Source organism: Cupressus sempervirens, chromosome 9, assembly GCF_028749045.1.
Source record: "Cupressus sempervirens isolate cs-2001-9-10 chromosome 9, ASM2874904v1, whole genome shotgun sequence".
NCBI lineage: Eukaryota > Viridiplantae > Streptophyta > Pinopsida > Cupressales > Cupressaceae > Cupressus > Cupressus sempervirens.
In genome coordinates, this window is record NC_143126.1 from 184,693,336 (window position 1) to 184,720,036 (window position 26,701).

The 26,701-nt window shown below is 35.9% G+C and overlaps 1 protein-coding gene across 5 annotated transcripts; it reads right to left on the reverse strand.

Annotated features, from left to right (window-relative positions):
• Window positions 1-2,668: 2,668 nt before the first annotated feature.
• On the reverse strand, window positions 2,669-26,155 carry LOC149538088 (VIN3-like protein 2). Of its 5 annotated transcripts, none has more exons than XM_089799462.1 (5): window positions 25,930-26,155; window positions 11,605-11,663; window positions 10,583-11,255; window positions 4,722-5,038; window positions 2,669-4,463 (listed from the first exon to the last, which is right to left on the reverse strand). In XM_089799462.1, the coding sequence occupies exons 2-5, from the start codon at window positions 11,612-11,614 to the stop codon at window positions 3,007-3,009; spliced, it is 2,457 nt and encodes an 818-aa protein (XP_089655588.1). In that variant the 5' UTR covers window positions 11,615-11,663; window positions 25,930-26,155; the 3' UTR covers window positions 2,669-3,006. The 5 variants fall into 5 exon arrangements, with proteins under 5 accessions (XP_089655588.1, XP_089655589.1, XP_089655586.1 ...); XM_089799463.1 differs by lacking the exons at window positions 11,605-11,663; window positions 25,930-26,155 and adding exons at window positions 22,528-22,609; window positions 22,728-24,522; XM_089799460.1 differs by lacking the exon at window positions 11,605-11,663.
• Between the last annotated feature and the right edge of the window lie 546 nt (window positions 26,156-26,701).

The following is a 26,701-nucleotide window of genomic DNA, read 5'->3' on the forward strand; positions in this document are numbered from 1 at the left end:
TGGCAACAACTTCATCGTAGGTCAGTTTTGATTTCATAGAGTTCAAAGTACTTACAACTGTAACTATGGGATCCCAATTGTCAGGTAAAGAACATAACAAGATGATGGCTTGGGCTTCGTCATCTTGAGTCATACCAACTGAGCTTGCTTGGCATAATAGGATATTCAAATCATTTGTATGATTTGACATCGCAGTTCCTTCCTTCATTTTTAGTTTGTAAAGTTTCTTCATAACGAAGATTTTGTTTGCAGTCGATGCCGTTTGATACATATTCTGAAGTTTGTCCCAAACTTCTTTCGCTGACTTCTCGTTTGAGACATTGAACAAGACGTTTTTCGCTAGCGAGAGAAAATTGGATGTCATCGCCTTCTCATCCAACTTTTCCCAATCTTCATTAGACATTGTAGATGGTTTCTTAGACTTTCCTTCGATTGCGAGAGCCAAGTCTTGCTTAACCAGCAAGGAGCGCATCTACACTTTCCACAGGCTGTAATTCTTGCTTGTAAATTTCTCTATTATCATATCCTCCATCTTTTCGAAAAAATTCAACACCGATTTCCCAATCTACACACCTCATGCTCTGATACCAATTGAAAGGATTTAAATAGAGAAATAAAATAGATGCAATAAGACAAATACGCAACACCAGATTTATCCTAGTTCACTACAATAGTGGCTACGTCCAGATTGTAGAGTATTGGATTAATATGTAAAAGATGCTTACAAATGAGTAGGAGCAGCATATAAAAAGGCTCCAATAATATTACAAATGAAAAGTCTCAAAAAACCAAGAGACTCGCTCATTGGAGGGAAGAAAGTTGTGACTGTTGGCCTTCACAATATCAACATATATAAAGTGTGTGATGTTACCAACGAGGGGCTTGTATAAATCCAAGCAATAGATCTTTGTCCCAAATTAGGGTGGGGATCGGCGATCCAAAGCATCTTGTGGGCATCGACCCAAGAAAGCCTTAAGGGCTTGGACCTATAAGCATTGAGGGAATGCATCACTAGTTGGTGTCTAGGCAACTTGGATAACATCTACTCCTTTTCTTTGAGTTGAATTAGTAATAAGGTTGGATATGAGTATTAAAGATAACTTAGATCTAACTTGATGAACAACCAATATTACAATGCAAACCCTAATTGACAAATATAAGAAAGCCTTAGGGGCTTGGACCTATAAGCATTGAGGGAATGCATCACTAGTTGGTGTCTAGGCAACTTGGATAACATCTACTCCTTTTCTTTGAGCTGAATTAGTAATAAGGTTGGATATGAGTATTAAAGATAACTTAGATCTAATTTGATGAACCACCAATATTACAATGCAAACCCTAATCGACAAATATAAGATAAATTAAGGTCCCAAGACAACTAGTTAAGGCATTGTTCTTATGTTGCCTGTACCCGAAGTTATTGGGATTAAAGGTTCATCTAAAATCATTTTTCCTGCACCATTTGGGATTGAACTTGGGAGCCTCATATCCCCTGGCTCATTAATTTGTTACCATGTCAAATGATTTAACTTCCTGAAGCATCAGCTCTGGCCAATCACTGGGTCATTTTTTGAGTGCATCAGCATGAATTGTCCAAGTTGCCTAGACACCAACTAACAACTAGAGCAACAATTTGAGCATGCAATTCCCTCTCTGAGTGATAATTAAGGGTAACGCCATTTCTTTCTCGTTTTAACTTCATATTTCCAGCTTACACAGAAAATGATCTTGCACACAAACTTTATTTTGCTCAAGATAACACCAAGAAGAACCATGAGGAAGACTGTGCAGGAAAAGTGAGGTTACACATGCATATTTTGTACTCCTAACACAGCATAATTAGACCAAGCCCATGCCAACTTTTCAAAATAGATACCAAAATGCAGAGAAACATCCACGCACCTAAGTGATTGCCAATTAATAAGCTTTTCAAGGTTGCCATTGAAACTAGAGCACATGAAAGTATTTTTGCACAGTGAGCTCAAGTCAAATATGTATTACTGTACTTGTATGGTATACAATTTTAACCAGAAACAGCAGGACGTATATTGTGGATTTTAAAATAAAACTGATTCTATGTTTACTGATCATCTAGAGTATGGCTGATCAAAAATGCAAAGATATTGTCATTGTATTCTGAAATCATGCAGCTCATATTTTTTTGATATAATACAATACCCTCAGTTTATCCCCACAAGCAATAACATGAAAATCTAATCAAATTATAAATTACAATTGTGTTACTTAACCGTCCAGGTTCAAAATGAACGTCTGTCATAATCATTTCAGGAAAATGTCTCGTCCAAAGAGAACATTGGAACTTTTCTTTTTCTGCAGTGAAAAACTTAACAGATTCTGTAATGAAGAGATGTGGAAATTACAACATGAGAAGCTTATGCAATAATACTGCACTGTCATGGTCCATTATTCATTTTCAACTACTCCACCTTCAAACCAGCCTCCTAAATTTATTTATTCCTTAGATATGAATTAGAAAAAAAACATAAAACCAACTGGGAACAACTCGATCCAACTATCAGTCCATATCATCACATACAAATCACTGAAATACATTTTGAGGAAGTTGCATTTATGCCATAGAGATCAGACAATGTTCTGCAAATAAGAACTAATCATTCATGGAATCATCAACCACAAAAATAAACAGTGAAAAGAAACGTGCAATAAGCATTCTGGCTGCACAAGATTCTTAATTTAAAATTAGGAGTTCAAGTAATTAAATAGCTCTATCAGCTATTGCCATGTCAGTATACATGGAAAAAAATAAGCATCATGTCTAGAAAGTGTCGTGGATGAACACATCACCAATGATGGTGGCAATTAGAATGTCAAAATAGACTAATCATCTGTAATGATTACATGATAGAATTTACTATACAATAAAAGTGACCTGATGCTTTGTTAAAATCTAGAAGTTATAATGGGAATGCTCCAATGATTCAAAAAATGTTAAAAAATAAGGGACATGAGAAAGTTTCCAGTCATTCAATGCCACAGCTTGCTGCAAAATCCATTACGTAAAACTTTTGCCCTTTTGCTGTAAACACCTTCAGAGAAAGTATCAACCAATTGTCCAGCCAAGCTTGCTGGATCATCAGACATGGTGTCAACAAAAACACTGACTATTCTTCGCTCCTGAGCTGTTGCTCGTAAGCTGAACCATGTAAGAAACTTTATACGGAATTCCTTCTCTATGTGACCTTTACATTCCAGCCAACGAATCATCTTAACACAATACTCATAATTTTTCTCCAAGGAATCAGGTGAATCCAAAGAGGACCTACGGATTCCATTAGGTAAGGTCCTGTCACAATTGTGTAGGTCACCATATCTGTTTGATCTCTTTCTGGAACCAGTGACTTGTGGCTCCACAGCAGCCACTTCTTTGATTGGTTTTACAGCCCAATTCTCAGAATTACCATTAGATTTTGTATGAGCATTTCTTAAGACTCCATTTCCAGTGTCATCCCCTTTGCATATGCTGATCGGAAGTACTGGATGTGAACAATCAAAAGGAACTACATCCATCTCATTTTGAGGGGGCATGCTGAACTCATTATCATTGCTAGTCTCCTCTAACAGTGTAACTTTAGAATGGTTTTCATGATCACTTTTAGGAAGTTCCATTGCCTGATTGTTATCACTTGAATTTGTTGAATCCCTCTGTGAATCTGCTTGAACACGAGAAGTCTGCATCAAACCTGTTTCAACCATTGCACGCTCCTCATCCAGAGCAGAAACCGAGTCTCCATGTGCATCTTCAGGGTCTCCACTTTCAGTTAAATTACACCCAGTATTTTCATCCTTGGAAGTCTTTAACTGTGGTGTCAATGATTCATTCAAATCTAGATCATTGAGGTGAAATTTCTTATTTGAACAAGCTTGAGGTTTTTCACAGCGTGAGAAGCACTGTTTGCTTGATAAGTCCTTTTCAATGCATCCCAAGGTGCCATTAGACTTCTGTTTTGGGGTAGATGCAGCAAGCAGAACTTTGCCAAGGTCTCGAACCTTTAAATTTGAGACACCATCATTGAGTAGGATCTCCTCTTCTGTACTGATTGAACTAAAGTTTTCTGAGCCTAGCTTAACAGGTGTCCAAACTTCCCTATTTCGTGATTCAATATTCGTATGACTCTTGTCCTCATTTTTGGTGAAGCATCTACTCTCGGTGTAGCCTAAGAACCCTTTCTTTGTAAATGAAACAATCTTAAATATATACTCAGTTGAGGGCTGGAGATTTCTGATTAGAGATCTTCTCTCAGTCTTCAGTATAACATGTGAAGGTTCCTCACAATAGCTCCTTTCTTCAATCTTTCGGTACCACAACTTGTAACAAATAACATCTTCTGATGATTTACAATCAAGTTCATTTAAGACGATTACAACAGATGTAGATGAGATAGCATCAAATTCAATCCTTGTAGCAATAGGAACCAAATCCCCTGTTGATGGGGCAGAGGTTAGATGTGCATTTGGTAATTTGAAAAAGATAGGCTAAAAATATTGTTAGGAATGCCAAAATTCCTTCATAATGTATCTCCAAGTGAACTAATAAACAAAAAATATCCTTAGAAAGGATATATTCTACAATCCTAAGAAACATAGAAAAATTGTTCCAGTTTAATCAAGAAAAGGTTCTATTATTAAAAAGGCTATCTAACACACCAGCCTAACAAATTATATTTCATGCAGTGTCTTACCTCTGATATGAACATTAGTATTTGCTTGGGAGACCCATGAGAGCATGGCATCTGCTTTTTCTATGGCCCTGGCACATAGTTTCTGTACCTCCAATCCTGAAGAAAGCCTGCTGACAATTCCACGGGCCATCTTAGCATTTACACCAGTCACTGGTCCTACCTCCTCTTCAAGTTTCTTTGCTGCCATTTCCACAATCTCATGCAACTCTTTGTATAGAATTGTGCCATTTAGAAGCCTGTGACTTAAAGAAATTCGGAAGCAAAGAATATCCACTCTCCGAGCATCTTTTGCAACTACCAACTGTTTTCTCCAGCATCTGCAGTGGAGAATTATTTTATGAAACAATGGTACAGATAATTTTCTCTGCATACGAAAGCTGAAGAATTAAAGGCACTCATATATTGAAACAATTAAGCTTTTTACTATTTTAATTCCAGGGTTGTGGTTAAACCGATCAGACTTTATGAACACAAATAACAAATTAGAAAAATTCAACAAAAATAGCAAACTGTGTTTCATAAAAGAAAAAGAGATGAATTTTGAGGAAACAAACTTCATTACAAAAAATTCACGGATAAAAATTGGCATAATACTTCATCAAAATAAAGAGGACAATCACAGATTCACAACAATAAATGAAACTTGTTAGAGCAAATGATTTTAATGGAACCAAAGCCACAAAAGAAGCAGCACAAATGCATTGTAATTGTGCTTATTACATAAGCTTACAGACGAAAACCAAGTTAGCTATCTGTGTATTCACTACCAAAAAAAAGAGATTTAAACAAAACTTAATCTGAGGGATATATCTAAACGATCTACCCACCCACCGTTACTGCCCCCCAACTTGATGACTAAACCAGATATAAATACAGGCATGTCTCCAAATTTATCTATTGTAAGCAACTTAGTCATTATTAGAATGAGCTCCTTAATAGAACAGTAATAAAAAAAGCACCTTCTTGTGAATGTAATGCTGGAGTTCAATATGCTTGGTGCAGGAATGATGGACTACATTCTTCACCCTCTTGAGTACTTTTTGATTATCACAAAAGTATGAAGTTGATATTACCGTGGCCAAATTGAAAATCAACTGATCTCCTTTGCAAACACATCACCTCACACTCTCTACTGACAGCTGTAATATATTATCTTAACTTGAAAACAAGGCAACAAAAAATTTAAATTTGTTCTACCATGAAATTTCTAATGGTTAGAGAATAAAGATATATCAAGTGGTAAATTGGTAACTATAAACTGATACGAACAAGCCTAACTTAGAATAGTAATTCCCAAATAGTACGAATTTGATGGACTTCTAATACAGAATGCCGAAGGTGAGTGTTCCTTTGACATATCAAAGAAAATATTTTTGCAGCTTGCCAATGTTCTTGAGGATTGATTGATCATGTATCAAAAAGATAGCTTACGGCAAAACATAAGTCCAGTGCACTTGAGATGAATCAAGCTACGCACTAGATAACAACATGCTAACTAAAATAATAGTTGTTAATCAATGATAGTTGAGAGTTCTGTCCAAATTTCGTAGGTGTCAATGATGGATTACACTCACATATTGTAGACCTTTCATAATAGTTTTGGCATACTTAGTTTGTGAGCCAAATATAGAATTCTTCAATTGCAAACTTGTGCACCTCATCAATAATGCAGAAGCCCAAGATCAAAAAAAAATTTAAATAGTACAAAGGTCTAGTTCCATCTTTTGAATAAACTTGGCTCCACTGTTGCTGATGGTAAGATCGAAAATATAAGCAATGAGTATCAGAATGCCATAACTAGTGACTTTTCTATAGAGATTCAGATTAGAATAGCTACTGAATTTTGAATCTCATTTGTGTTTGATACCAGACTCGAGAAGCCTCCTTAAGTGCGTACAAGAAGTCAAGAACTTAAGCAACCTATGAAACTGCTATTTCAGGACCCTAGAACTTAGAACCTTTGAGGCTACACCAAGCAGATCTCGTGTTTTAGAGGTCAATGTTTCCTCATTTTCCACCCTAGCCTGCAACTCATATCCAATTCTAATAAACCTAGCTTAGTACCAGTTTTGGTTTACATTTGATCTTATATATTGAATCATTGGCAACCAATGGGCTTCTTCCCCTGCGATAATTCAAATCATGCCCAAGTCTTATTTTGTATCAAGATCTAGAATTACACTTTCATGGCATTCCCCCAAACAGCTTTGCCCTTAGCATCATCGTATATGCAAGCTTCCAACAATTGTAAAATAGCACACAAAGGATCAAAAGGTACTTGCACTGGTTGTTTCCATAATTGGGTAGACTAACCTCTTGCTGGATGTTGGCATTTCATATTTACGGTGTTGGAATTTTTTTGATTAAGACTCCACCCCTCTAACGTCCATGGATCTTGGATCTGTTCTGAGCCACATTAATATTTCATAAAAGATTTATCAACAGTAGCTTCCCATAAAAAAAGATACTGTTGATTTACCATCATTTAAAAAGAAAGACATTTTCCCAACTACAACATAGACATCAAGAAACCCTTATGCTTTTAATTGCTCAATAGAGCCAATATATACATTTTACTTATTGAATCTAATTTATCCCCATTTCATTTAAGAACTAGTGCAAAAGCAATATACAAAAAGATATGAGGCCCATGCTGCTGCTGCTGGTCTCCTTCCCAACCATGCTTCCTCAAAAGTGATATTTGATGTAATCCCAGAATGGTCAGGAGATGTTGGGATGTCCGCCGGCCATCCCTGGCAGGAGGCAGTGGCAACCCTTGGGAAATTCTGCTCATCCAGGATCCCCAAGGGTCATTCCCTGGCCGTCCCTGCATCCCCATACCATCCCCTGGGCAGGGATGGGGTATTTAGTCCCAGGAATGTGTCCCCAAGTAACACAGTTCAAAGCCTATTATTCTTTTGAAACATGAGTCACGAATATATGTAGCATAGTCATTGGATTAGTTGAAGGGTAACCATGGGTTTAGCTGTATGGTAAATTTGTCACCAATTTGAAAGTGCGATAAACAACGCACTAGGTTGACCTCTTCATGAGGTATGAGCATTGACATGATTTTTTTAATTTGTTGTTCAGTCTAAGGCAAAAAGAATTAAAAAAGACCTTTTCGTTACTAAGGGGGAAGCAGTTAGTCATTGCCAACATTTTCGTTACTAAGGGGGAAGCAGTTAGTCATTGCCAACATTTTCAGGCCATTTTGTATCCACTTCCAGAATGCCTCTCATGTCAGGCAAGGGTTAGGTGTTTGCAGATGAACATTTCTGAGGCATGCCCACATGTCTAGAATATCCTTAGTATGAGAAACACTGTGAAATGCATTGGGCTCAGGGCAATCTTTAAGAAATCCCCTCAAAAAAATATAAAATATAGGCAAATATTTCATTATTTTGGGAAAAAAAAATTATTTATATTCACGAATCTTTCAAATTTTTTGTTTTAAATATTATTTATATTGACAATTATTTTGGAATCATAACTTTTGTATAGAAAATATTGGTGAATCTCAATAAGAATAAAAATTTCATTAATCGCTATAGAATATTACAAATGAAAATTGAATATTTTTTTAACTTACGAGGATCATTACATTATATTTTAAATCAATAGTGAAAACTAAATATTGGTGATATATCCCTAAAATAACTAATAATTATGATAATTATTGGTGAATTAATTTTAATTTCTCTAATAATACATAATATTTAGGTGAATCAAATCTAATCATATATCAAATTTTGTGGTGAATCTTTGAGTATAAATTTTCTAATAAAATAAATTATTGAGTGATTTTAAATATTTTAGAGCTAAAATTTATAAAAATATGGTGATTTAGGTTGCGTTAAATCTTAAATATTAGCCAGATTACCAGTGAAAATTTTCTAAACTTAGCCAATTGACAAATATTAACCACTAAAAAAATACCTTGATGGAGATGAAGCCCCATGTACTCTTGGTCAAAGCTCTTATGATATAGTATAACTGCAAGTATAGTCCCATAAACTGTGATAGTGTTATGTGTATTTTTTAACAGATTTAGGCAAAATTAACTACATATAGAAGTTCTTTTTCTAAAAAGTAAATATTTATCTGTGTGCATTTGTAGCTGGAACATCTACTGGCTACACAAGCCAGGATGCCATCCAAACTCAAGTTGTGGCTGGCTGTAGATGGACCCCTAAGTACATCTTGCATCCAAAACAACTCACTTGATGTCATTGTGTTTCAGAAAAGCTTATTTCAAGGCCGTACGCATACAGCCACATACCAGATGTTTTCAATAAGGATCAGTGGTGTTATCATAGATTCATATATGGGTGATAGGATCCAAAATGGAATCCATCTTAGAACCATCTTTCTCATGGAAAATCTCATTATGGCAAAATGTGGAAGGAGAGAGAATCAAGCTGAATACTTCTCCCCCACTGTCTAATACACATATCCACGTATCAGATACATGATACATGTATGATACTCCCAGATATGGAATGGATACTGTATCCACAAATGAAGACATATTTGAGCTGTATCTGATGCATTTGGAGATTGCACCACACTATCTAGTGCCATATCTAGTTCATATTTCATGAGAAACATTAAATTCACAAAAAGTTAATAAATGTACATGCACATTATGCATTGACACACAGATATATCACTAAAGACACAGACATAACATAACAAAATAAATATTGTAACCAGAATATGAAAACACAAATATATATAAATGATTTTTTCAAAGTTATGTTCTATAGTTTTAGATATATAAATAAATAAGTAATTGAATATTGCCATATCTAATTGTATTGATGTTAGGGTATCTTGAAAATTTGCCATATCCAGATCTGATATCATGTCCATTTGCATGCAACTCTTCTTCCAACAAATTAAGTGGGGTCAAAGAACTGTCTAATAGATTAATTCTATTTAATAATCGTAAAAATGTTTTGTTTTTATCCATTTATAAATATTAAATAAGGAAACTCCAGTATAGGGCCAAGGAATGCATCCTCATCCCAATACCGAAATCCACTGGTGATTAAATTTCTATGTGTTAACCTTAACCTTCTTCATTTAGTCACCCGGATATGCATGGTGTGGCCACACTGTAACAGTACCTATATCCCTCCATCTCCAGGTGACTGATAATTGGCAGTCATATCTACAGGTACGATATAAGTAATTTATAATGAAAAACTTCTTAAAATAAGCTGAATCTATGAGGGTGATGAGAACATAAAATTTACCTTTCTGAAAGAATCTAATACCTAGAGAAAAATGCTGATTCTTAATTGAAATATGTTAAGGGCTGCAATAAACATCTCTATAATTCCTGGCTATTGCCAATTTGAACTTTGAGCTAATACCAACTGTAACATTATCTTTCATGTCTTCAGCCTACTACGAATATTTCTTGGTAATCACCTTTCTCAAGATCACCATTGGAGAGAATGATGAGAACACTTTAAGAAATCCATAACTAGCCAAGCTAGTGGCCATATGCAAAGAAAGAAGTGGAAGGTCAATCACCATCAAACAGCAAAGAAATAGATTGTTTCCGATAGGTCTCATTGATTGTTGAAATTTAGCCTGTAATTTTAACTTTTTACAATTTCAAATTAATGGTACCACTAATAGCATCAAAACAGGAAAATAGTCAACAAGAATAATACATCCTGACATACAGGTCTGCCAAAAAGAGATAAATACAGGTCTCAAACCCATCCAGAACTAATAAAAGCAATCACACACGAGACCTTTGAAAAAAAGAACTTCCATTGCTTTAATCAAATATTCACTACTGCCAAAGATTCTGGAAAAACAAGGGGAGGCAAAGTAAGTAGTACCCAATCAGCCCATTGATTTTCCCACAAGACATGCAGCTAAAACTTCCATCCAGCTGTGTAAACTGTCCATCCTTAGAAATTGTTGACCTTTCATGTTTGAGTGCACATTCAACATGGCATGACATACCACAAGAATCCCCTTCAAACGGAGGCTCTGAGGTACAGACTAACCAAAGACTAGGATCCTTGTTGTCATCAAACTGGTGACAGATGCAACATGAGCATCGCTTGCAAAATATATCTTCTGAGCTTAAAACAGCTCTACAAGCTAAGTTTTTGCAGACCAAGGAATTATCAATTGTCTTCTCATCAGGGCTTGCTGACAGATTTGTAGCTGTGGTTAGACGCAATGGGTGTTCCCTTTTCCGCTGCCTTCGGAACATCTTTGCATTTGCTACTGATGATTGTAGTGGAGTAACTACCTTTGCTTCCTCTTTCATGGCTTCTTTTGATGAGACAAGTCTCAGCAGCTGCTCAATAATCTTGCATTTTGATAAACCAGTATACTTCCTCTCCTTACCCATCTCTGCACACAATATTTGCAGAATTTCTCTTCGAGTCCAGGACTGAAGTATTTCTGAGGCACCTTCAGGCCATTTTGCAATCTCATAAACTAGGTCATGCTTCTCTGACATGCTTCGATCTCCAGGATTTGAACTGACCATCTCCAGACCTGAAAATGCAAGAGCATACACCTCTTATAAGATGAACATACTTCTATAAGAAATCAATCATACAAATACGAAATTCTTATGTCCGATTGTAGACTGTTACAAATCTATTTAAAATATAATTGATGTTGATATTTTCTGTCTGTCAAAGAGTCAAGTTACTGAAAAATTAATATCATACTATTTCAGTGATTATATGTTGCCAAGTTTATTCCCATCAGCTCTGCTATAAGCAGGCAAGGAGGCTAAAAATGAATTAATCTTTTGGATATTGCATGAAAAATATTAATAAGGTGCTAGCCAAAAGATTGGGTGGATTTTGTCAGACGAGTATGAGTTGAGCAGGTGAACCTTGTTGCATGTGGATTCTGTTTGGATAACTGCCTGGGATTCATGAGACAAGCCAAAAGCTGCAAGCAGATTTGCATGAAAACAGATACAGATATAGATTCAGCATCAGAGATATGGAAAAAATTCAAGATCCATCCCCTAATACAGATATGGCTAAATAAGGCAATTATATAAATATAAATATATTGATATCTGATCAATGATTATTTATTTATGCATCTAACAGTATAAAGCATAACATCATAAATATTTTTTATTTATATTGATTTGAGTTTTTGTATTTCATCTTATAATATTTATGTCTGTAGGCGCATATGTATGCATGCACACAAGTAAATATATATGTGAGCAATTTTCTTATGGGTCTTTTAAGCAAAATTTAGCTGTTTTTTCATGACCCTCAAACCGGATACAGAAGCAGATGATGAGGCATTATGTACCAACATTTCAGTTATGGCCCACATATAGGCTAGTTTATGAATGCGTCTGGATATGGTGTCCATGCCATATCCAAGAGTACCATATTCGTACCCAATATCCAATATGTACACATGCATTCACATGATTGACAGGGAATTATATGGCAACCCTGAAGCCATAAAATCAAGAATGAAGAAAAAATTGTATATGGCTGAAGACTTGATCAGAGTGAAAGATTTCTTATTCTTAGTCTGGTAAGTCAAAGTTTATAAATTATTTCTTCATCCAGTTTCTTGTTTCTTTTGGTTTATTAAAACTTTTTGAGACACGGTAATCTGATTTCCAACTTCTAGAATGTTGGATCTCATTAAGTTTCTAACTTCTGCCATTCCAGAAATGGTTGTCAATTCCAAGCTCCAACAACCTGGTTGACTGCAAGCCCACATGAATAATTAGTAATTACAATTGATATAGCCTTTTAAAACACTAATACAATGTAATTCTTCCCTGTTTTTCCCACCGTGGATCTTTGAGATTTGAAGGTAGATGTGCCTTTGGCTCTTATTAGTGTTATTTGATGCACAATTTCTGCGATTTCTGAGACTTTTTGATAGCAATGTTACTCGGATGAATATAATGATTTTAGCGAATGGGAAATACTATTATTTGCATGTAGCAGAGGAAAACAGGAAAGATGAATGTATATGCCCATATACAACAGATGCATGCAAAGCTGATAACCACAACAGGTTGCCGATTCAAAAGGAAATTTGAAAACAGCATTCAGGAAAAGTTCTTTAAGAGTATGATACCTAAGACGGAATGCATCCATATCAAGCCATGATGACGGTGTATAGGAGAATATTGGAGATGTTCGAGAAATATCATGAGAAGTGCCTCCCACGATTGCATTCTATTGTGTGAAATTTTGATCCGAGATAGATTCTTATTATTATTTGACTATTCATATGATGTGAATTGGCATTATGTGACACATTTGATTTCAGTACATTATTATGGTTACCAGTATCATTGTGAATTTAGTGTTAGATTACGTTGTTATTACTGCTTTGATCATATCTGCATGATGATGTTTTCTGATGACATCTAGGGTATTTTGCAATCAAGAACATTGGACTAATATATTAAAATGATTATCATTGATTTCCTGTTATAGTGTGCCACTTTTGTTGATGGTTGCAGATTATTCGGGTGTTGTGTTAATGAATTCAATTACTTTTATAAGTTATATTGTAGGGCTTATAATATGTTCAGGGAATTTACTTATTTTCAGTAATATGGATTAGATGATGATATATCCATGATGTGCTTGTATAAAGAGGAATGAAGTCGTAGTCACTTACTTGCGATATCTATATGATGTCTTGTTTCATCTTCACTGCTTGTTATTACTTGTCATATATGTGTGTGAGTGGGCACACACGTGTGTCTGTATATGTGTGTGTCTGCACTTCAGCTATTTATATTGTGAGCAACTGCACTAAGTGTTTGCATGTTTTGATGAACAGGTACCAGACATTGTTCTGCCTAAGCTACAATTTTGAATGTTTCGTAATCCCCAGCAGTGGCACTGGAGATAGTTTCACCGGTCATTCATTATTGAGCCAATATCATCCCTGCATAGACGATGTACCTTTAATATATATGATACCTCCAACAAGCGTGGTTAAATCCAGACTTCATATACATTTTGTGATAGAGCAGTACATGTGTTTGTGCATTTAGAGTTTTGGCAGCTGTCACACTTAATTTATAGAGTTAAATGCTGATTTTTATTGTTGAGGATTTAAATTTATTGCCAGATAATATGTCGTAGTTGAACGTTTATAGTTTATTTTTATTTATTTAAGTCATTTTTGTAAAGTCCTTTTTAAAAAAGTGACTTTATATTGCGAGAAAGAGTTCATTCCCTCACTTTAGTTTTCGAGAAATTGGGGTTTTGCTCCAATTTGCATTGAAGAAAAAAAAAAATTTGCTCATTGTGACCAATCCACATGTCAGATTCTCATAGGTAGTAGCTCATTGGAATCGTACAGCAATTGCACCCACTCCTATGGATTCATTTGCAATTTTGCAAAGTACTTTTTTTTTCTTCTCATTTCTGTATCTGCAACTTGGTAAAAGGTAGGACTTCTTGTATTTTCATCATTTCTCATTTTTTTAGTTGATTCTTGCTTGTAATTGCATGAATTATGAGGTTTTTGATTGGAAAATTTGTCATGGGGTTCATTATTTTATTCCCCAAAATTGGAATTAATATCTTATTCAGTTTTTGGGTTAGATAGGCTTTAAGAGAAAATGGGTTTTAATATCGTACCTTGGTTTCTAGATTGGTTTTTGGACATTTTCATGGGTGCATCGTTTTGTTTGCCATCCAGATTTGTCTATTGCAAACTTTGGCATGATTTGAATGTCTATAGTTGTGGTAGAGATGCACAAACAGAATGGATTGGGGACATTTCGATAATTAGATATTGTGATCCAAACTTACCCTTTTACCTCTAAACTGGTGATTTTTGCACTGACATATTTTTCCAGAATTTGGGATTTTGATGCTTTTGGGGTCTTTTGAGCCTTCCTCATGTTCTAATGAGATGATTAAATAGATTCCATCAAAGTTTGTGCTCTTGGCAATGTGACCAGTCAAGCAACTTGTTATTTTCCCTTGGTTTGACATTTTCTCAAGATTAATGCCTTGAGTGCTTGGGAGTGAATCGGCCTCCTGTTATTGCTTAGGATGTTTATTGATGTTTTGTAATTTCACCATGTATGATAGGTCTTGTAGTACAACATGCCCATACATGTAGCGTATGGTCTTACTATGTTGTGTTTGTGTGTAAGCTCGCGCATGTAGTAATTGGTCGATTACCCGCACATGTAGCAATTTGGTATTACAAATTTATGGGCTTCCTTATTTGTTCACCATGAAGCATTTGGTCATGCTAATATGCATGTCACCCATGTAGTGCTAGGACTAGCAAGAATGAGGCCATTGTGGTAGTCTTTCTAGTTCGCCTGTTTGTTTGTCGTTGGTCTTGAGTGTTTAAAATATTGGTGTTTGGGTGACTATGGATTGCACTCAATATCTTCATTGTGGATGTGTATCATTGTTAGCGTGTTTAGGAACATTGGTCTGCATGATGATTGTTTTCCATTCATTGCGATTATTTACATTTGATTGCATTGATTGTCATGTGTATCAGCCACTTCTTGCTTGTGTGTGTATCTTGTGCTTGTGGCAGATTACTATTTCTGCCAACGTGGTGGGGTGGGCCTAAGGATTCCACATTGTAGGGTGGCATTGCACTTTACCATTGTTGGAACCTGTGTACAGATGGTGAGCTCTTCCATAGTCAGTGTACAGCGCATGATGTGCTCATTCTATCCCTTCTTACTCTTTCAATATATTGTGCTTTCCCATGTATATGCTTTGAAGATTAGTTTTCCATTGTAATGTTATTTTATCAAGTGAATATGGCCTCGATTATGTGTATCCAATACTCCTCAGTGTGGAGCAATCCATGTATTTAGGTCGTGTGTTGGTGTCAACAAGCCTACTCTATTATCAAGCTAAGAGAACCCTGTTTAAGAATGTTCCTAGTTCATTTTGGCATTTTGCAAGGCAGTGTAGCATGTATGTGTTAGAATGGGGTTGTTGTTGCACCAAAAGATCGATCTGTCAATGTCCAATACAACCACTCAACTTATAGTACATGAGAGGTGGTTAAGCCCTTGTAACAAATCCCGAGGGGAGCGCTGAACAAATTTCTAACAAACTCCCCCTCAGCGTTACTCGAGGGTCTGAGGATTCGAACCCATGACCAAGCTCTGATACCACTAGTTAGAATGGGGTTGTTGTTGCACCAAAAAACCAATCTGTCAATGCCCAGTACAACCACTCAACTTATGGTACATAGGAGGCAGTTAAGCCCTTGTAACGAATCCCAAGGGAAGCACTGAACAAATTTCTTACAGTATGTAGAACAGAATATGCACTTTGTTCAAGCATACGTGTTAGTTCTTATAGCACATATGCAAATAAATGTAAATAGAATGCATATGCACCCTCACCTATTATGCATAGTTTAAGCCCAATAACATCCATTACACAACAATTCCTCTGTAACATTTACACTGACCTCTTTATTTTAATCTTAAATCCAAAAAAAAGTTATTTTAACTCAGATATCAGTTGATTTAATATTTTAAACCTTAAATTTCAACTAGATATAAGAATTAAACTCTTTTAAGTTTCATTTTTCTACAATGTCTATGTTGTCTCCAAATCAAATATACTGTGAAGTTCTACATCGTCACTTAAGCTCGATACATTTGATAATGATCTGTTGCATTTTTTTGTCCTATCAAAGATGGAAAAAAAACAGAAAAATAAATGGTCAGCCTTCGGAATCTAGCAATAAAAAATGGATCTAGAATTTATAGCAATGAGTGCACCATGGCCTTTGCATCAGAGGCCTTAATCCCACCATATCACAACAGGGAACTTACCAAGGGTATTGGCCTTCAAAGCCTGCCCAGATTTTAGCAAGCAAGAAAAAAAAATCTGAGCTGTACCAAATAGAAAAGAAGTATTTTTTTCTTGGCCCTTTTCCTATTGAATCTTCAGTTGTTAGCTTACATTTTTAGTTCTGGTTTCCCCAATTAATGGTAATTTAAGTGAGGTTACTATTATATAAATCATTTTCATTTATGCAAGTATTTGGAAGTTTTAGTTCAATTGACAGTCAGATTGTTTACCACATAAATGATGAGCTAAAATTTCTTTTACTTTCCATAGCTAATTTTTTAAATATCATTTATTATTTAACTGTTGTTGCCTTGCCATTCCCAATTTTTTGGGAAAAGACACGGCTCTAGACACTATTTGGCGTGAAATAAGAGAAGGAAAAGAAAAACTCTTTTTCACAATTTTTATAAATATTTTAGCATTGCAAAGTTCACCAATTTTTCCCAATTTAATCCTAACTTGAAATCCATTTAAATATTTATGTTTGTCAAGTCAATTCCAAATCCAAGCAATGCTAATATGCATAGAGCTACCTAATGACTTGGGTAGAAATGTTTACCTACACAATATGAATAGCAATAGACCAGTTACAATCATCCCTATCACAGTTTTTGGTTCAAAAACATTATTAGAATAATTGTCTCTATCATTGTCATTCTGGACTACATTTAGATTGTTTTCTCTTTTCTTGTTTGGACCCCCAGTATGCTACCTTTCATTAAGGAAGGATGTGACATTTAGATGAACAGACAAGGAGACCATTGATGCTCTGGGGATGGTGATTAAGCAACAACATGATGTTTTCAACAATGGATGCTATCAACACTGAATGGAACTTCGTAAGCTTAACATTTATTATTCAGAATTCTTCATATCAACTTGTCACTGATTTATATGATTGCAAACGTAATTGGCTGTACCATTGATGTAGCTCACCCTTGAGATGACACAGTGATTTTGTGTCATTAAAGGTGGACGGATGAAGAAAGTCTACTGTCTTAGATCCCTATTGCTGTATTGAAACCATGATGCTAATTACCTTTTGCTGGTTTCCAAAACCATGTACTTTCTAACAGAAATTTTATGAGAATTCAATATAACTATAGCCATCCATCATCACACAGCCTTGTTGGGAGGCTATTTGGGTATGATTTCTTGCTCTGTACAGTAATAGAAAGCATTTCAGTATGTCAGTGATTGCAATGAACAAGGAATACTATTTCATTGTATAAAATGCTTTATACAATTAAATATATACGATTTACATAAGCATTAAAGGACCTTGTGATCATTGACTGTTAACTGACTCAGGATGACATTACAAATGTGAGGTTGGTCAATAAATTCTGTTTGTGTCCCCACTTCAGAGATCACCTCAAGATGTTGATGGCTAACTTAATTTTTAAGTTCAATATATACCATCCAGTGCACCAGCTCTAGCCAAACTGAATTGGTATTTTACGGTATTACGAATATCTTGATAAGTAGATGACCTATTGTGCAAACTGTGATTTGCTCCATGGAAAATTGATAACCTAAATGATGTATAGAAACTAGACCTTCCCGCTACATTTGCCGGTGACATCTTCACACATCAACAGAGATGCGTCCCCTCTACATCTACTGAAATTTTCGTTCTAAAAAATGCAGTTGGAAACCTCTATTCTCTACGCTCATACTTAAGCTTTTGCAATTGTAAATGTTATTTAGAGGTATAACAGGCCTTGGATAAGAGGTTCAGGAACAAATGCACAAAAAAGTTAACAACAATTAACATTTCAATCCACATTGTATTTTATACTCATGATGAATGATTTGATAGTAAATTGTGATTTATCATATAGATAGCCCAGATTATAAAGTCAAGTAGGGAATGTTAACGTAGTTAATGGTATTCCTTGACAATCAAATTATTAATCAATGTCCTTATTACAGTGTTAAATAAATAAATAAGCATTAAGTTAATATATTTTCACCATTATGTCTTTTAAGTTAATTAAACAATTGAGTTCTGAGCCATCAACACAGTTGGCATTGTTATGATGTGAAGAACCTCAGTCAATCATGCATCAGCTCAGACCATTGATGTACTACTGGCAGAGTACTCTCCGAGTTCTAAAAACTGGCTGATTTTTTTTGGCTAAGAAAGTTTTTAGGACTTTTACTCGCGCCAAAATTTTGCCAAAAACTTGTTGAGTACTTGTCAATTTTTTGCCAAAAACTAACAAAAACTCAGTTACTCTTGACTTTTTGCTAAAAACTAAGTTGAAGTTTTCAACAACACTTTTAAGGCAAAAAATGACCCAAATTAATTTCATTTCTCATTTCTTCACTCGTATTTTGCTTAGAGGGGGGAAATAGTCTTCCAAACCCTTGCAAACCGATTTCTGTCAATTTGAGGTGGATTTGAGGCAGGTTTGAAGCAAGGTTTTTGATGAGGATGACATCGATAATTTGGAGAGGCAGGCTGTATATGAGGGGGATGAATTTGGTGTCACACTGGATAACATTGAATTGTATGAGCTGTCATTATTAGTGCCAGGAGAAACTAGAAGCAGAGCTACATCCATGATGGAGGACAAGCCACAAACTGAGCCAAACATACCGAGCAAGAAGGCACAGTCATGCCCAGTGCAGACTTCCAGGACTAGACCGTCTAGCACTTCCTCTCCCTTAGTTTTAACTAAAGCTGGAAAGAGGAAGATATAATTGGAATGATGAATTTACTTTTAGTTATACATATATTATTTACTATTTTGCTTCCAGCCATCAGTATTCCTCAAGAGAATGTGATTTTGTACCCACTTCCTGATTAAATATATCTAGACTAAGCTTGTTTCTTTTGTGTTCTCATTTACTGACTCATTGGACGCATCTTTTCATTGAATTTTCTCAAAAAAATGTTGTTCTAATTAAGTTTAAGCAATTTTTAAGTTCCCAAGTTTTTGCCAAAACTTGGTCGAGTTTTCTCAGAATTTATTTTTTAGGCCTTAGCGAGTTTTTGGCTTTGGCGAATTTTCCAACAATGGATCAGACCATGACTTACATGTATTCCAAAGGTTTATTGACATTTGTATTAAAAATCCATTGCAGTTCCAACTTTTATCACTGCTCAGATCTCAGATTGAGGAGTTACAACCTTAGAAAATTGGTCTTTGACTTTCAGCCCTCTAATGATCCAGTAATGCCCTACATCAGTAACTCTGCTAGTGATCCTACTTGTTCTCTCTGTAGAAATACTTGCAACATGAAGTAATGATTGTATCACAAGATGTCCCTTACAAACATAGTTTCATAGAGTTTCCCAACAAGGGAAAGCAGGGATGTGAGGATAGGTGTTGGGGACAGTGGTACCAAAGGCCTGAATTTGGGGATGGCAGCAGAGTAGCAGTGCTGAGGAGTGGGGGAGGGGAGAGGCTGATATACAAATTGAGGTGAATTGAATTCTTCAAGATAAAATCTGCAGCATAACATATTTACAAGTGCCCAATCAAAGGCAAACTAGTTTTCACAAAGCTAAAGATTGTAATCAGTATGTAATGGCATGTGCTGTATAGCAAGGGACCCAGCAGCATCCCCAGTGGATGTGGTGGTGCTGTCTGGGCATGTTTCCCCCAAGCCTTGGAAACGTCCTCATAAAGGATCACAAGGTTTTTTTCTTTGGGGAGTGGGGGCACATCTACATGGAGCACTGCTCACAACATTCTATCCCACAAACTTTCACCATATAGCAGCCAACTAGTTCTTTCTAAACGACTGCCAGGCAGAGCCAGATGGAAGACTCCAGTCCCAGTGTCACTAGAAGCCTTGGAGATGTTGCCTTCAAATTGCTTTAAACAAAAGCACTTGGATGATTGCATGTTCTGCTTCATTCTTCTTTACTGATCATGGAGCTTATCTCTAAGGATCACTCTTATATTACTTTGTAGTTTGTACTGATTAAATATAACTAAATTAACTGTATCAGTTTCCCATTGGGGGTGAGGCATTACTTGACCTAGACGAACTGTTTTCATGGTTTTACTCCAAATTTAAACTCTTGACTGATCTGGCAATATACTTTGATACTTTTCACAACCTAGTGATTGTTCAGGTTGATGAAGCCCTCCTGGCAATCTGACTATTATCATCCAAACCAAGAGTATACAATCTATGGGGGATTCCTCATACCTATCTGTCATAAAAGCCATGATTGTTCAACTGCTTTAGACGGTTGTTTTCAGTCATACTAAAGCCTGAATGAGAGGCCTGATGGTGCCAGTTAATGTGGATTGTTATGGACTGCCCTTATAGCTGATTATTGAACTTTGAATTGTAAATGATAAACCTCAGACAAGCAAGATAATAGGAATTTATTAGTAAGTTAAGAGCATCTTCCTTAAGCCACTGCTATCTTTGTTCTCAAGAACTCTATTTATACTTCACAGAAGCAAGCATTTCAAGGACTCTATACATCTAAGAGTATGGCTCTCGTACGGTCTACTTATACCAAAAATGTGTTTTGAGTAATAAATATACCAAAAATATGTTTTGAACTTTTGTGTCATGACTGGACAGTTTGATGTAATCCTTACCAACCACCCCTTAGTTCTAGTGTGGTTTATTTATGCCAATAATGGGTTATGACTGAACATTTTGAAGGTATGTTAATACTCACCAGCATTCAGTGATACAATGTAAATATAATATGTTTAACTACTATAAGTTCAAAATTGTATAAATTGGTCACTAGTGTCTTGTACAAATGGATGGTGGATATCTAAGTTGATAAGAAGGCATCTTCCAAAGAGTATAATCAGCAATTTTAATGTCTTTCCAAAATATTCGCATGCTCCGAATTGCTTTCTCCTTGTTCCTTAGTATGACTGAGAAAAAAGAGCATGACAATTCCCTTGAGAAAGTGGCTATGGAAGAAACTACACTCATCAATAGTCTATGACACTGGGTTCTTAAGCCCTTAAGCATGATAAGGAACAATGGGCCATCAAAAGGGACGCGAAATCATTGAACTTGATTTTTTATAGCAGGGTATAGAAGGTAAATGGAGAATGGCAATCCATCTACCTGTCTGAGCCTACCTATTCTTAATTTTGCATAAATACAATGCCCACTATTAATGCATTTGTAATAGCCATAGGTTGATCAAATAATGAATACCCATGGTCACATGAATTTTGAGACTTGATAGTTATGTAGACTATAGCTCATTATTATCTATAATCTATAGTTTGTAGATTATAATGAAAAGTGATGATTTGAACTTTGGAGATCGATATTCTTTGATTTCCTGCCCACTCACAACATTATTGATTCGCATTAGGTTCCCATTCATGAACCTCCTAGCATGTAGTTGGCTGCACAAGGATGGAATCATTGCTGATAAGAATTTTGGCCATGGGCTGCTTGACCGCATCACTCCTAATAGAATATAACTATGGTTGGCGAAAGCATAATATAAAAAAAATATCTCCAAATTGCAACTTCAAACAACTGCAAGACCATCACATACAGCAATTGACACTACTCAGACTTATCAACATGATTTCTCATGGCAAATTGTAAGTCATAAGAGTAATCTTTTATTAACATATTACATCATGTTTCCAATCTCCACAATTCAAGCTATCTATGTTTCCAAAATTTGGAATTGTGGACAGTAACTCCATTATACTAAAAGCCTTGTTGAAGAAAGGGAGTGTTACTGTAAAGCATTAGTTGCTTAAAATGATTCTAGCCTAGTCATCAGCACAATTAGATGAGGGGGTGGTTAGACCCGGGGAGTGGGGGAATTTGAGGTTTCAAAGGAAGAAAAGTTACATGGTTAAGATGAGAATATAGGTAAGATACATGGTTATTGGACAACTGAATTATATATCCTTCAACAGATGATTATCCGGGAAACTAAGCTATAGTTGCAGACTGAAAAGGTATCCAAAAATAACGAAAATACTTACATTGCAGAATCAGAGATCTGATCACTTAGGTCTGCAGGTAAATTACAATGGCAGATCCTTCATTGTTGTAGCATAACAAAGCCTGACAATTGTTTTGTGCTTTACTTTCAAATGGAGTTTTCACCTACAAGAAATAGCATGCACTGCTCCCAGTTTTTACAACCTTTAACAAGTAAAATTAATCGTAGGAAATCACTCACTTGATTTCAGAGGGTGCATGACAACTCCCTGCAACAGCTAGTGGATTGCACCATGTTCTAAATACAGCTAGCTGGATTGCACCATGCTCTATCTTAAACAAGAATGTCAGTAACATTGCCTGTTTTAAATGGTATTGAATACAACATATAGGCTGTCCTGGACACCATACTTACAATTTTAAACTTGTCCAAAGAGATCCTGCTGTACTGAAGACCCTATTGTGAATGAGTTAATGAATATATTTAAATAGATGGACATCACGAGAAATGTTGACAGTGGGGTTAGCTTCAGCTAACCAGATCTCACGCAAATCATGTTAGACAAGAGGTGTCAGTTGTATATGTAAATATAATTGCTTGTAAACATTCAAAAAAGTATTATATGCAAGTAATGCATTCTGGATCACGTTTGAGCATTGTATTAATAATAAATGGAATTGTTGTAAATCCCTTTGTATAGAGTAAACATGGAATGACATACAATATTCAGCATACTTATGAAATATTGATAAAATGAAGCTTTCTAGATTATAGGCTTGCTGCAGTGCACATCACAGTCATAGAAAGTCTATATTTTGATGCTTTAATACCAAAAATTACCAGGAAAGATTAACACGACAATCATAATGCAAGTCCTATTTATAATTACAAAGATTACTCTTGAATCACCCATTATAAAGCACTGTACTCATTAATTATTTCCTCAAGTCAACCCCATTTTGTGCATGGAAAAATATTTCCTTTCTTTACTTTCTACTTTCCAGAAGAAACAAGGAAAATGTTAGTATCTTCTCTTGAGCAAGGCTCCACACACATATAGGACCTCAGGGAATTATGAAAACAACAGACAACTTGAAAAATAAACAACTGCCACTTTTAGGAACCCTTAATGTCTCTAAAAAGAAGGTACTATGTATAGAGATACAAAGCAACAATATAAAATCACTGTCAATTTGAAAAGAATGTATACATAACAAGACTCGCAAAGTAGCCATGCAAGGCCAAAGCTATATTCGATTAAAAAGAAACGCAAGTCAGTCCACAAAAAGATTACTCATCCATATAACCTACTAGGCTACAAAACATTCCAATCTGAATGAATCAGCATTGGATAATATCTATAGTAGGCTAAAATATTGAAGAAATCGTGACAGTGCAGATTAATGGTCCAATTCTAATCAATTTCTGAAAGCAATAATGAAAAACAAGGAAAATCACAGAATTCCATAAAATACTTTCTCCAGATTATACAGGCATCCAGGATGTTCCAGTGATAATACTATCCCTGGACATTTTCCCCCAATAGAGATTTTGGCCAGATGGATCCCAAGGGATGTCTGTCACGTCCCACTGAATTTTGGGATGTACGAACCTCTTGTTAGAAGTCGTGTTTTCCTTTGCGCTAAAAGATCGACATGTTAACATCCGATACAACCACACGACTTATAGAACACAAAAGGCGGTTAAGTCATGTCACCCATCCTGAAAGGGAAACATTGGCAGCTAGTCCAACAACTGCCCCCTCAGCATTACCCGAGGAGATTTGAACTTGTGACCAAGCTCTAATACCACTTGTTAGCCATCATGTTATCCGTTGCATTAAAGATCGACCTATTAACATCCAATACAACCACACAACTTATAGAACAGAAGAGGTGGTTAAACCACGCCACGAATCCCAAAGGGAAATGTTGGTGATTTGTCCAACAGCTCCATGGGACATTTGGAAGTCCCAAACCTGACATTCTGGACAGATTGTTTTCTATAAAATAAATACACTTTAATTCTACATTTTAAAAATTTTCTTTTGTTAATATTTCAATATATTTTTTAATTTGATTAGTAAATTGCTGTTGAAAAATGCATTCCCCGGCCTTTCTATCCTTCCTCCTCACAAAACCTGGAAAAAGTATTGAATAAAAAACATCAAAAAGAATATCAAGGGGGTTTTCATCGGTCTGTTTATGTAGTACACAATCCTATACTGCAGTTCACTAGTAATCTACTGGATGGTGTAATTTGTGTACTGACTTAAGGGCACTTTAGCAAATTAGTCCATAGAAATAGATGAAAAATGATGGCTAGCAAAAATTATTAAATAAGGATGCCAGGGCTAAACCATATCTTTGACAAAGAAGCAAAACATTTCAGTTTCAGAAAAGGTTACTGAATAGCATGCAAGTCCACACTAATTCTCCATGGGATAATATTTTCTCTGCAATAAAACACTGCAAGAATTCATGTATTTTAATAGCTTATACCCAAATCCAAAAGATTGTGAACTCGGGAGAGAAAAACTGGGTGACGAAATCAAAGCCAATATACCATTAAGCCACCCTAGACACAGCAAATAGCACCAGGGCACATACAAGGTGATTTTGACTGCAAATCCCCTTAATTCCCATCGACTAACATCTCCATCAAACTGTATTATTGCAAGAAACTATAACAGTATATACTCACTCCTAATGGAACTCAGAAATCACCACTGCAAACAGAGGTATAAGATCATAAAAGTGAATTCCAGAGACATGTCGTCCAACATAGTAAATAGTATGTGAGAGCATAGACGTGTCATTTGCTTATAGCTTTTCCACCATACCCCTGAGAAAACAGGTGTAACGGTGTAGGTCTGCAATAATAAGAATAAAAAGTGGCGAAAACCAAAATTAGGCAAATATATAGGAAGCCTGCCAACCCACATATCTTAATTATTTTTTTATTAAGTGATGCCAGCAAGTAATGTCATTGCACCAGGAATAATTACACTTCAGAAGAGGACAGTAAACCCAAGAAATCACTTTCCACAGTAGTATCATCAACGATCCTCTTTCTTGTCTAGTTTACAATGCCATCTTTGTATGACCATTACAATATCAAAAACGCATAAACACACGGTATTAAAGGAATCTATTGCTCCATGACAATTTAAATCCAAAGCAGTGAGTTTTAGCGAAAAATGGAATAAACTCCAAACAGATTACACGAAAACAATGTCTAGCATGCATTGGGATTCCGTGGTGCAGGACAAAAGTGTAATAGCTTCCGGCATGAATATAAACATCTGGTTCTGCATTGATGTTTGTCCAAATCCACTTCCATGGTATCTAAACATATATTTCATTCTATGTTTCTAATACAGAAAAAAGAAAAATTGGGTATTCATCCTTATAGAATGTGATAAGATTCTGATACTACCCACCGGTAGAAGAAGAGTCCAGGCGTGAAAACTTGGGCCCTGACTTCGGCATTCTGAGAGTCTTTTTACCTTCGACAATATCATAACCCCTCTGAACCCCCAGAATTCCTCCGCGAATGGGATGGATCCAATTCTCAGGTGGGTGAAAAACCCAAAAACGGTGAGGTATCAGCAGCAAAAGAGAGAAAATAAATGATACCCTCACCACCCACAATCACAGTTGGAGCTTATGGATTGTTAGGCCATTGACCCACTTATACTAATGTCAGGAATGGCATACCCACATACCCAATGGTCTCTATCTGCCACAGGAGAAGCCTATCTATGACTAGTCAATAGGCATCCAACGCTCATGATTCGATCCACAGGATTAGGACCAAACCCCTGATTGGATCTAAAGGAGCGGTGATTTAGCTGTCAAATTATAACGAAACACATTGGTAAAAATTAAAAAATTATAGAATGAGCAAGGTCTGCAGTATATTTTTAATAGTTGTGATTTTCCCAAGGACATTTTTCTTTTAATATTTGCATGTCGTTTTCTAATGGAGGACAATAGCAAATACCGATGCAATGCAAGCAAACCTATTCATTTCTGTTGTTTTACGGGAAAAAGTGCTTCTCCTCTCATGGAGATTCGGCAGACAATGGTTTTTTTTAACCAGGAAGGCATTTTTTTGGACCATCTCATAGCTGACAGCAAGGCATTATCTGACGAAACAGAGGAATTGTACCCATGTGATTTGGGTAAATAGTCTGTCACCTCATACTGAAA